Source organism: Gnatocerus cornutus, chromosome 5, assembly GCF_029298725.1.
Source record: "Gnatocerus cornutus isolate USDA-ARS CGAHR chromosome 5, icGnaCorn1.1, whole genome shotgun sequence".
NCBI lineage: Eukaryota > Metazoa > Arthropoda > Insecta > Coleoptera > Tenebrionidae > Gnatocerus > Gnatocerus cornutus.
The window spans coordinates 9,878,855-9,892,258 of NC_142237.1; the positions used below are offsets into that span (position 1 = coordinate 9,878,855).

At 36.1% G+C, this 13,404-nt stretch overlaps 1 protein-coding gene and 1 pseudogene across 2 annotated transcripts; both read right to left on the bottom strand.

Moving 5' to 3' along the window:
- Positions 1–231: 231 nt before the first annotated feature.
- LOC148174298 (uncharacterized) lies at positions 232–8,075 on the bottom strand (annotated as a pseudogene). Its single transcript, XR_015770191.1, has 21 exons — positions 7,629–8,075; positions 7,330–7,482; positions 6,990–7,204; positions 6,904–6,943; positions 6,662–6,687; positions 6,522–6,612; positions 6,290–6,472; positions 5,204–5,278; positions 5,094–5,156; positions 4,832–5,041; positions 4,696–4,758; positions 4,551–4,646; positions 2,875–3,099; positions 2,650–2,784; positions 2,078–2,599; positions 1,861–2,028; positions 1,648–1,812; positions 1,236–1,601; positions 839–1,191; positions 600–792; positions 232–552 (listed from the first exon to the last, which is right to left on the bottom strand). The product of XR_015770191.1 is annotated as an uncharacterized LOC148174298 (transcript).
- A 43-nt stretch (positions 8,076–8,118) lies between these two features.
- Rab5 (RAS oncogene family member Rab5) lies at positions 8,119–13,256 on the bottom strand. Its single transcript, XM_088037492.1, has 4 exons — positions 13,067–13,256; positions 10,959–11,208; positions 10,610–10,899; positions 8,119–9,254 (listed from the first exon to the last, which is right to left on the bottom strand). The coding sequence occupies exons 2-4, from the start codon at positions 11,201–11,203 to the stop codon at positions 9,142–9,144; spliced, it is 648 nt and encodes a 215-aa protein (XP_087893618.1). The 5' UTR covers positions 11,204–11,208; positions 13,067–13,256; the 3' UTR covers positions 8,119–9,141.
- Between the last annotated feature and the right edge of the window lie 148 nt (positions 13,257–13,404).

Below are 13,404 nucleotides of genomic sequence, written 5' to 3' on the forward strand. Positions count from 1 at the left end.
TGCCTCTTAGATTACCTAATTTAATTGAGAAGTTGTAAAATATTTTTGCGACTTATATGAATTTCTAGTTAAAATATAATTGTTTTTTTCAAAAAAAGCGTTAATTTGTGTTTTCTGTTTCGAGGATCAACTGTGGTTTCAACGTGAGGAAAATAAAAGAAAATTCATTGATTTTTGTACAAATTATAAAATAAATAGGTCCAGAAGGTTTTTGAACATAAATTTACGCTGTTCTGGAAATATTTTAATCTCTGAAGGCACAAAATGTTATACGGTACAATAATGAAAATCTAAATAACTAATAAACCGGATAATTCCTCTTGCATTTATTTACTAAAATTACTCATGTTATACTCCAATTATAAAAGTACAAAACCTAGCCACAATAAATGCGACAAAGAGACGGACTCAATATTATTTGTCATCTCTGGTCACCACACACTCTTGGCATTTATTCTTCCACTTCCTATTACTGCTTCTCATTTCACGCGTAATGGCTTCAACCGTTTCTATAAATTGCTCATCATCAAAGTCTTCAGTTTCGTCGTCATCCTAAAATAACAGTATTAACTTTGACAAGATTCTAATTTAAGACTTACTCTGTAGTTTGGGGAATACCACTCCTCGACGCTACAGTTGCAACTCACTGGACTATCTCTTGGACTTCCTGAAGAACCAGTACCTTGAGACCCTGCATACCACATATTCTGAAATCCACTTTGTTTGAAATTCCTCTGATAGCGTGGTTTATAAGGGGTGGATTGTGCTAAAGGACGAGTACCTAAAAGAGTCCTAAAAACAACAATTTTACCACAATCGATTCTAATAAAGGACATACTCGTTCTCTTGTTTTAATTTAGCGATGGTTTCACAATAACACTGATTTTTTTCTATGACTTTATCGTTTATTTTCCTCTGTTCTTCTAGCCATGCCTTCACATTGTTGACCACGTGTCGACTTTCAATGCAGAGGTCGTCCCGGTTGTTTTTAGCCTCCGCCAATTCCAGTTCGAGACTTTTCGCGGCTTGCAGACAAGTCTCTTTCTCGCATTGGAGGACCTTAATTTTTTCCTTCAAACACTGATTCTCAGCTCGGTGTCTCTCCACTTTGAGTTTAAGATTACGATTCTTCTCCTCAAGTTGTGATATGTTGCTTTGGAGACATCCGACTTGCTTCAACAGTTTATCATTCTGAAATCTGAAGTTATAATTACGAGCACTACGGCGATACGTACCTCCGAATTCAGCGCAAACTGATTTTGTATCATATTTTTAATCTCAATTTTCAGAGTATTGATTTCTTCTTGAGTTGTTCTCATGTCTTTACATTCGCAAGGTCTTACAACCGTCCCTTGTTTTTCAACAATTTTTCTGTGCACCTCTTGTTTCAAATTTTCGATGAAATCGGATAATCGTCGCTCTTCATCTTGGGATTCTCTTAGTTTCTCTTGAAGCTCTTCAATGCACCGACAGGATTCCTTCTCATTCTTCGCTGCGTTCCTTTGCACCTCACTAACTTTAACTTCGTGTCTCTTGAGCTCTTCCTTCATAGTTTTGTTTCGAGCTTCCATATCAGCCAACTTGTGGGTCGCATCCAGGAGCTAAAATCACTGTCTTAAACAAACCAACTCTTAGTAAAACACAAACCGCATCTCTGAAATTCTCCACGAGTTTTTTATACAACATAATCTCACAACGAGCCCCGCGATAAATATCGTCTTCTTGATTATCTTTCGACATTTTCTGATAATCTTCAGCGAGCACCATTTGGTGTAATTCACTCTCCGCCAAGTTTTCGTTGAGCTCGATCAGCTAAAATATTCAAAGCAATGAGTTTGTAGTTTAACTTGAAGTAATTACAGTTTGTCTTAGTTCTATGATAACTTGTTTGCTTTGGGTTAATTCGTGTTCTCTGCAGCATTCTCTCTGAGTTAGATGTGTTAGTTGCTCCTTCAGTTGAGATATTTGTTCGTGTGTACGTTTGTTTGTGAGTTCGGTGGTTGCGAGCTGGTCTTTAAGTTCTTCGTTCTAAAATGTTATTTTTGGAAATGTAATGTTATTTACTCATTGTCATTACCTGACGTTTTAGATTCTTTATCTTTTCTTTGCTCTTTTCTTTAGACCGTTGAAATTCCCGTTCGATTGACTTAACAGCCGTTTCTAGATACTCAATCCGTTGATTTTTCCGATCAAAAGTGTCTCTTGATTCCGAGATACTTCTCTTGGCGACAACACATTTCGCTTTTCTCGATCTTTCTATTTCTCTGTTCTGTACGTAACATTGCATCTGCATCACAGTAGTGTTAAGTGAAGCTATTGTGCTTTGAAGTTCATGATTTTCCAACAAAGCAGCCTCAAGTTTCGTCTTCAAATCGTTAAGAGCAACGTCGTGGACATTCAAATCTGCGTTCTTCTGCCCAATGATTAATTGTAGTTCGTCAATTTTGGCATCCTTTATTTGATTCTTCTGATTCTCAAGTAACGCTTTCTTTTCGGTGTCAACTAACTGCGTTTGTAGTTTTTGTGTTAGTTGTTGCAATCCTGCCACCGCATGGTGTAATTGTCCACTTTCCTCCTTGCACGATTGATTTGATAGTTTCTAAAAAGTTCGGATTATTGGACTGGAGTAAAAAAACTAATTTAAACTACCAAAATATCCTGTAAATTACACAACTGCTCAGACATTACGGTCATTTCGTGCTTGAAGCGATGAATTACTTGTTCGTAATAATGATTTAAACGAACCAACTTTTTCATATCTTTACAAGTTGAATTTTTTTCGTCCTGGGAAACAATCAGAATGTTAAACACACTCAAAGGAAAGCGCGAAAAGCAATCTACGAAAGCTTGAAGCGAGCACTACTTCGATATTACCTCGAACTTCCTAGATTCTAACTGATACTTGTACAATTGGGTTTCTAAAATCGCCAGATCTTGTAACGTGTTGAAGTGCTCGAGTTCCAGCTCAAAATTGCAATCTTGAAGTTTTTTGTACGATTGAGAGAGTTGCGAGAGTTCAGTTTCGAGGGTTTTGTTGCGGTCTTCCAAGTCCAGCAAATTTACATAGAAAACGTTACAAAAATATTGGGAGTTGTCGATCTGAAATAAATTGGATTTATCTGAAGAACTGGGAGTGGAAGGCGTGCATTAGACTTACATGCTGGGGTTGTACGAGGATCTCATGCGGTAAAAATGCATTCAAACTTGGAAATATTTCAATTTATTGGATTATGTACAATTTGTATAAAGCCGAACAATAAACTTAAACTAATGTCTTTTACCTTATATCTAGTTAGGGCAAGTAATAAATAAAATAAATAAAAATAAATTAAGAAAAATGGCCAATAATAAGTCGTTTTGCAAAAATGCCGCAATCGGATTCAAAGTCAGAGGCGATCCGAAAAACAGATTTTTTGCTAAGAAAATTGTAGGACGGATAAGTCAATAAATTTTTAAATAATTTTATTTGGCAAATGAAAGTTCTTTCAAATTATCTAATTATGTAAATTAATTTTAAATGAATCATGACTAAAAATGGTTTTCAAAAAAAAGTTGTTGACAATTACATTATTATTCTTCACGTGTTTGCCTTCCTTTAGCAAAACTTTATAAAAATAATTCCAAAAAAAAAGCTTAAAAATAAGGGAAAAAAGTACGCCGACTTCTGACTCTCAAAATTGGGACCACAATTTGAAGGTCTTTATACAAAAAAACGATAAAATTAAGTACTAAATCACTAAAAGAAGATATCACGATATAAAGCGTATACATTAAAAAAAATTGAAAATTGAAAATTGAATTTTTTCAATTTCCTTAATACTATACTGACTTATTTGGGTGAAATATTCATACACAAATAGTCTTGAAATTTTAAAATAAAAATTATAACACATTTTCAAAAGTTTCGAAAATGTTTTTTAGTGTTAAACCAAGATTTCATTATGAATACCTTGAAAATAGAATTTACAATCAATTAAATATGTTGAAGATAATTTCTTGTCTCATTAAAAAGGAAATTCAGTATTGATTTAGTGCTTTTTAATGTTTTACTTTGTTATACGCGTTGTTTTTTTGTGATTATCCTTAAGACTGCTATTTTGTATCACTGATTTAGTGTACTTAAGTAGTTACTGGTTTTGTTTACACAACCATACAAATTGGCAGTACATAAATTGTATATCAATACTTGAAATATAAATTCGTCAATGATTTTTAAATGTTTAGCACATTCATATTTACAATTCAATTAAAATTTTGGTCGTGACCATGCTCAGCTAATTTCACACACTGACCGTGCAATTCTAGAAAAAACCTTGTGTGCTACACGTGCGCAATATGTGTGTTTGTGTAAACAATACCACGACGTTCAATTGGCGTTAATATGCTACTGAAAAATCGTGAGACCACAACGTAAATTTAAACATTCCGTGGCATTATTCTCTATGATCTCACTTGGGGAAACCATGCTTTAGCAAACTTCACACATCATGCACAGACTTTTGATTAGGTTTAGAAGATCCAAACCATCGCGTAGCCCAACCAACACTCACTTCTTGTTGATTGTTTTGCCGCAGTTCGTCTAATTCCTGTTTAACACTAACTAGAGCTTCTTGTAAATTAGCAATAGTTAGTTTTTGTTGTTCAATCTGTAAAGAAACGTTTTAACTACCAATTCAACCGCGCAAACTTGTTTACTTCGATTCTAGCCTTATCCTCCGATGCCTCCAAAACGTTGATGGAATTGATATACAGATCCACCTGACGGTTATAAAAAAACTCAAGCTTTTGCGGCGCAAAATTTTTTCTTCAAGCAAGTAAAACGAGCACTTACCGCTTTTTGTAAGTTTTCTGCTCTTCCTTGCGAATTTGCCAGCATTTTTTCTAGTTCGGCGCATTTGCAATTGAGTTTGTCTACTTCACGTTGGCGGCGAGATATTTCCTCTTCGAGGTCTTTCTCTCGTTTTCTTGAAGTCTGTAACTCAAGTTCGATTACGTTAAGTGTGTCGGTTTGGATTTGTATGATGTCATCTTTGTTTTGAATCTGCGAAATTGAAATTGTTATGATGGTCAAGGGAGTGTGATCTGTTTTGTACCAATTTAGATTTTTTTATTACCAACGTGTCATCCGTGTCCGTGCAGGCGGTTTTTAACTCCACCTGGAAATGTTTATTGAAAAATACATTTTTACAACGGAAGTACGTACGCATGGTTTCATCCTTTTTATAGACGCGTTTGCCTCGGCTAGCTCTTTTTCAAGTTCCAGTTCCTTGTCTTTTTGCTAAGAAAAAAACATAAACAACGCATTAAAATATTAGAGATAAAACCAAAGAAACATATAATTAAAATGATAAAAAACGCCGGTAATTTACTCGTTTATTTAATTATTTGGTACAAATATAAACATGGTGTTAGTATTTTTTCAAGAAAACCATCAACGCAGATTTCTGAAGTTTTAATTCCATAATTTTGATTACTTTGTCATCGAGTTTTGAGGTGTTAAATGTTAGACATTCTTCTGAAACTTCGTTGCAATCGAAAAACGTATCGTGCTACAAAATTCGCAATTTAAAAATGCACTTGAAATAAAACTCTTACATTATTTTCTCTCATTGTTAATTTTGCGCACATTGCCTGAATAATGTAGTAAAGATTCGTTAAAAGAAGTTGTTTAGATTCATTGTCTTGCTCGAGGTCTTTTATTTTAGCGCCACTTGTTTTCATTTTGTCGTGTACGTTTTTCATTTTGTTCTTCATTTTTTGCAACCGATCAATAATTGCAGGTGGCGATTGGTCAAGAAATCCATTTCGAGGCGCCGCACTCGCCTACAAAAGCAACATCTGTTTATCCGAGCATTAAAACGAGTTTCATAAAAAGATAACGAGCAAATATTTAAGGAAACTATTATATTTGCATAAAAACAAGTATAATTCTACTAAATTAAGATTCCGCATGTGGAACTTTTGCCGGGCTAAAACAGCCTTGATCACCAACTTTCTCCGTTTTATTGAAACTCGTCATTGTGAACTTTGATTTTTCCTTGACCGGAATTTCTTGCAAACGAGACGTCGTTAACAATCCAAAATCTGATTTCTTGGATAAATTGGTGATTTGTATTTCGCTTTGATTTTCGTTAACGAAAATAACGGTCGATATTCTCGGGTTTTCCACGTGTCGACAGTGTCTCACTGTCGTTACAACGCTTTTTTTCTCACGAGATTTCGTGCGTTTGGGGTAATGAGACATCTAGGAAAGACAGGAGTAGGAACAGGATTTAGGACTTCAGCTTACCATTTGCTTCAATTGCTTGATTTCTTTCCTCAGCTCTTTTATTATGTCGTCTTTGAAAGCTGTTTGTTTGTCTGATTGCACGCATCGTTCTTCCAATTGCTGGATGTCTTTCTTGAGGGCGGAGATCATGTCGTGCTTGCAAGCGACTTCTTCGGTTAAAGCGCTGCGCATATCTAGCATCGACTGGAAATTCAATAGCTAATAGTTCCGCCATTTTAGGTAAAAGACTTACTCGTCTTAACTCTTCGTATTCCTCCGTTTTCTTCTTAAGACGCTCTGTCAATTGATCGTACGTTTGATTATACTCAACAGTTCCTGGGGGCCTTTAAAAAACAATAAATCACCAAAAGACGCGTTTATATTTGTGCTTACTCAGGCTCGTCATTTCCTGGGGGCTCCTAAAAAAAAACTCAAATTAATCCATCGGTGATTAATTAAACAAACGTGCAATAAAAACAAAAGGGATCAGAGAAAGAAATATATTTCCAAGAAGAAGGTTACAAATTCAAAGACCGACAGGAACAGCTAGAGGAGTGAGAACTCTTCTGAGATTTTAGTTTCTTTTTTGCGGGATTATCTACAACTTCGAGGGTTATTTTTAGAGCTTTTCCTACCTTATTAGTTTGATGGCCGTTGAGGGCAACTGAACTGACTCTAAAAACAAAAAATTAGTCGATTTAAAAAAATAAAAGTGCCTCACTTGTCTTCTTCACATTCGCACGAGTTTTGTGCGCCGAACAAGTCGCTACAAGTGACATCATAAAATTGCAACCCATCGATGCTCCACTTTTTATCGTCTCTGACTCGTCTTATAAACTCAATCAAATTTTTCACGTCATTTTCAAGATAGAAAACTTTCTGGAAAGGCTCATCTAAATTGTGGGTAATACTGTAGGTTTGATACCTTTTCATCACCTGCAGAAAAATCTTCACTGTACACTGATCACTATTTTTGGGCGGGAGGGTAAAACTGATTTCACTGGAGGCGAGGAAAGGGGCGCAAAGGTGGACCGAAAAATCCCAAAATCGAACCCACTTACTTCATATGCGCTTTTTGAAGTCTGGTTGAGTTTTTTCTCCAGCATGCGGACTCTGTTGGTGGCTTCCTCTTCCAGTTCTTTGACGATTTTGGCCATCATGTGCGTCTGTTCGGTCAAGTCGTCGATCCATCGGCGCTGGACTTTTAATTTCGTCTAAAAGAACAATTAAGTTAATTTTCAAACTTGAATTTGGCGCCATTATTATTAAGGTGGCGCCGTAATCGCGGATGAAATGTGTCAAGAACAAGACACACCCACTCGCAAAAGTCCCAAGTTTAGGTAAAAAAGATTGGACTCACCTCTAGGCAGTCGCCACCCCCCTTGCCGGTCGATTTCCTGGAGTTTTTCTTCGTAGAAGTTCCGGAACTTCTCCATGACTTTCAAAGCGTCTTGGTCGCATTTTGATGGGCTCGATGAAAAAACGGGGCACTCTTCTTCTTTTTCTTCTTCTCTGGGCATTGTTAGCACTGATTCGAATGAAAAACGTAAAATTTGTAATTTCTTTCTCTTGTTGATTTAATGGTGCGTAATGAACGTCATGTTTTGGCGTGATAGTATACTCAGCTCACTACGTTCCCCACTTAAAGTGGAGCCTACTGCGTTTTATTGTAGGGACGAAAATAGAATTGGATCCCCACGTCTTTGCAACGGGGGGCGTTTCGGGTCATTTAGTTCCAGGATAAAAGTCGGCGATTTTTTTTATTTTGATAGAGGATCATTCACATCTGTTAATGACGTTAAGGACTGTTCACATGATCTGAGAATGACAGGTAGTGGGGCAAAATGAGAGCATATTGTAATAACTTTATTGAGTATGATTTACTTCCTGTACAATCTGTTTCTGTGCATACAGAATAATGATAACCATATATAAGCAAGCTAATAAAACAATTAATAATAATAAATTCAATTATATTCAAATATAATACAGTGATACTCATGGATAAAGAGACATCCATACCAGACGATATTAGTTCCTCAATTTAAAATCTGTACAACCACCTTACTACATTGTACATCTACTAAATTATATATATACGAGTGCAGGACTAAAACTCTCAGGGGTCGATCGAGACTTGCGGTCCGTTTCGGCACTCGAGCCTCCATAGAGCGCGAGACTGGATGATACATGACCTACCCCTTACACTTATGAGCAGTTCTGCTATCATTAAAAAAAGACTTCCATTTTAAAATTATTAAAATATCAGTCATGCATCATGTAAAGAAAGTACATTTCAGAACATCGCAGCAACGTTGTTTTTCTTGATTTTAGCCGGACACATGGCCGTTATGAAACATACTTTAGGTAATTTGAAAAACACTAATAAAATACACTCAAGATACACCAAGATCTACAACTTCCACTCTTTGGTGGAAGTTGTAAATCAATTTAGTAGTTACAACCAATTAGATTGACAAAATTCGCTTCTAAGCAGTGACTCCTTAATAATAATTGCACTTACAGAAAGAAAATCAATAAAACTGATTATAAAAAAATTTAGAAAGGTGCTAAAATTTCGTCAATCCAATTCTACACTGTCAAAGAAAAAGACCATTTATCACAAGAGCTTTTAGTGGTTTCAACTTGCTATAAATAAAAAAGGATTGTAAAAAAATATAATCGGAAATGCAACCAAATTATTTAGGAGCGACTCCTAAAAAGAAAGTGACAGTGTATATTTTATGAGTGTTGGAACAGTATTAATAAAAGGGCTTTATTACACTTATATATCACTAAAGTGCACGAGCACAGTCCAGTTCCTCTCGCTGAATTACAGACACAAACCCGAACGGTGGTGGGAGGAGGGGCCATCACTTGCAGCAATTGCCCGCAGCTTTAGCGCCCGTGTCGCCCTCTGCTAGTCTTCTACCTTGGCCGCTTCCTCCTTGGGTCGTCGCCTGTTCGTTTTTGGGGAGCTTCTTGGCTGGAAAGGAAAAACAATCACCATGTCGTGCGTCAGCAGAACGAACACTTAATCTTGTTAAGCTAATAACATCCCACACCCTATTTATTACCTTAATACCGGTATATTTTACAGTGCTTTGAGACTATGTAACGACACCCCATTAACGATATTAACCGCGCTAATAGGTATTGGGGATGCGGCGAATTGACCACGGCAAAGTATCGTTCATTGGAGATATTCGGGTGAAGTTGGTTCGCCAAAAATCCTTCAATTCAATCGTATTTCAACAATTACAAACAAATTTATTACAATTTTATCGATGTTTCAATGTATCGATTATCCTTGCAATTAACATTAATTACTCATTTCTTTAATGAAAAATATTACGAATGGATGAGTTCCATCACATAACATACTTAATGAATCTGTTTTATTAGATAATCTCTTTCCTGCTTTTCTTTTATGCACAGACACACCTCTGGAAATTATTATGCAATTATGAAACTAATTAAAGCATTTATTATCACCCGCTGTGCAATATGCATTACGTGTAATTTATACGGATGCATGTTGAGTGTCAACAGATCGTGCATTCATTCCGACTCGTTTAACAAGTGCACTCAAGTTTCTTATAATGTTCTCTTAATGCAGATAAAGCATCTAAATTCCCACATTCATACTGTTTTCCGTGAAGTGCTAAATTGTTTCGACAATACAGTAGAACCTTGACTCAAAGGACACACTGCTATTTATTTCTTCAAAAATGTGCTGAAAAGTCGTTTACATTAACTTATCGACCTGATAAAACCATTAGAAAACATAAACAGCAAAATAATGTTAAAAATAAATGTATGTGTACAAAATGTAAATGTTCATTCACCTTTTTTGTGATTATAAATAAACGTTCACTTTATTATGAATCACCCTTCACAATTTGTGTACTGCACGTAAAAAACAGAAGTTTAGCAGTGTTCTTAGAAGACTGATAAGCAGATAAATACGCGATTTTATAATCCATATAAATTGCGAACGGAAAAAATAATAAACACTAGCCCAAGTGTTGGAATCGTAAAATTGAAGTGTTCATTAACTTCATCTTTTCCTATCATTACGAAATAACAATTCCACGTTGGTTTAAACCAAAACTTTGGTTTTCAAGTCATGACTCATTTCATTGTCTGTTTTACCGAACATCAAAAGTTTCAAGTATAGAATAGAATAAACAAATCGTTTGGGTTGATAGTGTGTAATTTAATGGGGCCGACTGCACGGTCGTGGTTTGTGTCTAACCGTAATAATCTTTCTACCAAAAATGTTTTCTTCCTTAGTAAACGGTACTCGGAATCACCCAGGCAGATCAAAATGAGTCTTACCTATCGCCAAGAAAATATCATTGACGTTCATCGCCGTTTTCGCGGATGTCTCCATAAACAGCAGACCGTTTTCATCAGCGTATGTTTGGGCTTCTTCGAACTCAACCATCCTCTTGTTGGCCAAATCTTGCTTGTTTCCTGCTAAGGCGATAACAATGGTAGGGCTCGCCTGCCTTTGCAACTCCTTCACCCACGTCTTTGCCCTTCCGAAAGTGTCTTGATTGGTGATGTCGTATACGACGATAGCTGCCTGCGCTCCTCGGTAGTACATGGGAGCTAGACTGTGATACCTGTAAGGAAACCGACCATTATGTCAATCAAAGTCAATTATTAAAATAATGGTTGGTACCTTTCCTGTCCTGCAGTGTCCCATATTTCGAATTTTACGGTGGTGTCATCGAGACAAACGGTCTGTGTGAGGAAAGCAGCGCCGATGGTACTCTCCTGATACTCGTGGAACTGGCCCTTGACGAACCTCAGTACTAAACTGGATTTACCGACGGCCGATTCGCCTAGGAGTACCAGCTTAAACTGACAGATTTTGCCCTGTGTTGAGCCGTTTGGTCGCTGAGCTGTTCCAGTTCTGTTTGCCATTTCGTCTGCGGAATTACATTAGTCATGACAAGTTCTCCGGGTTGTGATATCTGTTGCGGTTTACAGCACGCGTCTTCTCACGGGAAATGAGTCTTATTCCCTATTCTAAATAGCACATTTTTTAAACCAGTGACACACTCAAAGATTGCTTAAAATAACAAGCGGGGATCGTAATCAGAGAATACGTACTCTCCAATTTTATACTCAAATTCGGTTGCAATTTAAAGATTAGGATTCAGCCGATATTAACTTTTCTCTTGTTCAAATAGAAAATAGAGTTCTTGTTTAAATAAATTAGACTGCATTCGTTGCTATCAATTTATTACCGTAATATGTTTTATGTATTAACATAAAAAAAACAAAAATTTCCAATATGTATATGAATACAAGAGGAAGTAAAAAGACGAAAAGTCGCTTTCACTTTAGGAATTAGCTTGAGCAGTGTCATTACTGCTAATTCTTTGGGGATCTCAGTTTCTAACTATTGAACGTGGACTGGAAACAAAAACTGTGCTAATTAGATCATTTCTAAAGTACCATGCATGTCGCAAATAAAAACTTTACATTTATTAAATAATAATTAGTTGTTGGTTTCTTATTAGACTACTGAACGTAATGTTAAGTTCTGGTTATATAATTATGTGGGTCCATTGAATCAAAAGAGGCAAAACCAGATAAAAAAACGTCACAATCAAATGCTAAAAAATAGCAGAACTTCCAACAGAATATAAAAGCCTTTTTTATTTCCTCCGATTATTGCATACAATAGAGAATAACCAACAAATTTGAAGCAATTACACATTATTGACTAGTTTCTCCCAATAGTACAAAAATTGGTTACTCATCAAAATGATAAATCTATAAAATGCACGTTTCTATGGGTGCCAGAACTTTTCCACTTTCCCACACCGCTGCTTTAATCTAAAGCTCCCTAAAAATCGCAGAAATCTTATCTTTGTGCAAATTTTGAATCATGGTACTGTGAATCCGCGACTGACAAATTATTATGTAACGCAAAATCAATTAGTAAAAAACTTATCAGTGTATATTATGAAAACATTCGATTGGCATTAATTTCGTCATTTTACAAACAAACTATGCATAAGCAATAGTAGCAACAGCCCTAGAAGCTCATTCATTCGTCCACAGCTCGACCAGAATGACTAATGAGAAAGTTATTTTATAATAGCGTTGGAGAAACAGAAGGGAAAAGCACAAAATTATTAATTCGCTGAAACGTTGTTTCCGGCCTTGTATAAATCACGAAAGCAAATCTCCCATTTTCGAGAAACTTGCACTTTTTGGTCATATTAAAACCATTTATGATTTCGTTGAAAATATTCGATCGCGATGGTTAGTTTGCTATCGTTGTTTTGAGATTCGGGCAACTTTATACATTTGCTCTGTCATTAATGTAATCTATCTTATCTACAGCTATTATGACGATTCCTCGAGTTTCAACTGGTAACGAAGACATTTGGTTTAACTGTAAATACAAATTATCTATTTGTGTATGCCCGTCTGTGAATTATCCTTGATTGGGGCTTTGCAATATGACCTATAACACTGAAATAACAAGAGCAAGCTGATAAAAAGAAACAATAAAATAATGAAAAAGAAGGGGGCGTAGAGGTTTCAAGGCTTCAAATAGCGGGGTTCAAGGGCGTCGTTGTCCGAGAATCAGCTGACGTATTGACGGGGCCCCAGTTCTTATCACCTTCATTCTAATCAACAGGTTACAGAGTTTTGAGAACCGTTCATGAAATACGGAGATTTACTTGAATATGAATGACGCATTTGACATTATAAAAAAAACATCACTGTTCCGTGTCTAACCTACCTCCTCGAATGGAATTTACTTACTTTGAATATTTAGCTCACGTTGCACTTTTACGATTACTGTTTTTCTTCTTCATAAAAATACTTTGATGGGATTTAATTGTTTTTAACACGATAGCACCAATTTACTACACACAATGAACAAAATTAGTGACACACAAATGACAGTTCTTGCTACCAGAACCACCAACTGTCACACGCGTGTTGCCAACATGGCGGGCCAACTTCTCCAACCATCTTGGAATTTTACAGAGCTAAAACATTCTTTACCAATCCACAACCACTCAGAACCGAATTTTCGGAAGCAACAAATCTCCAAAGAACCCGAACTTGATTACTCATCACAAAATGTTTTTTTTTTT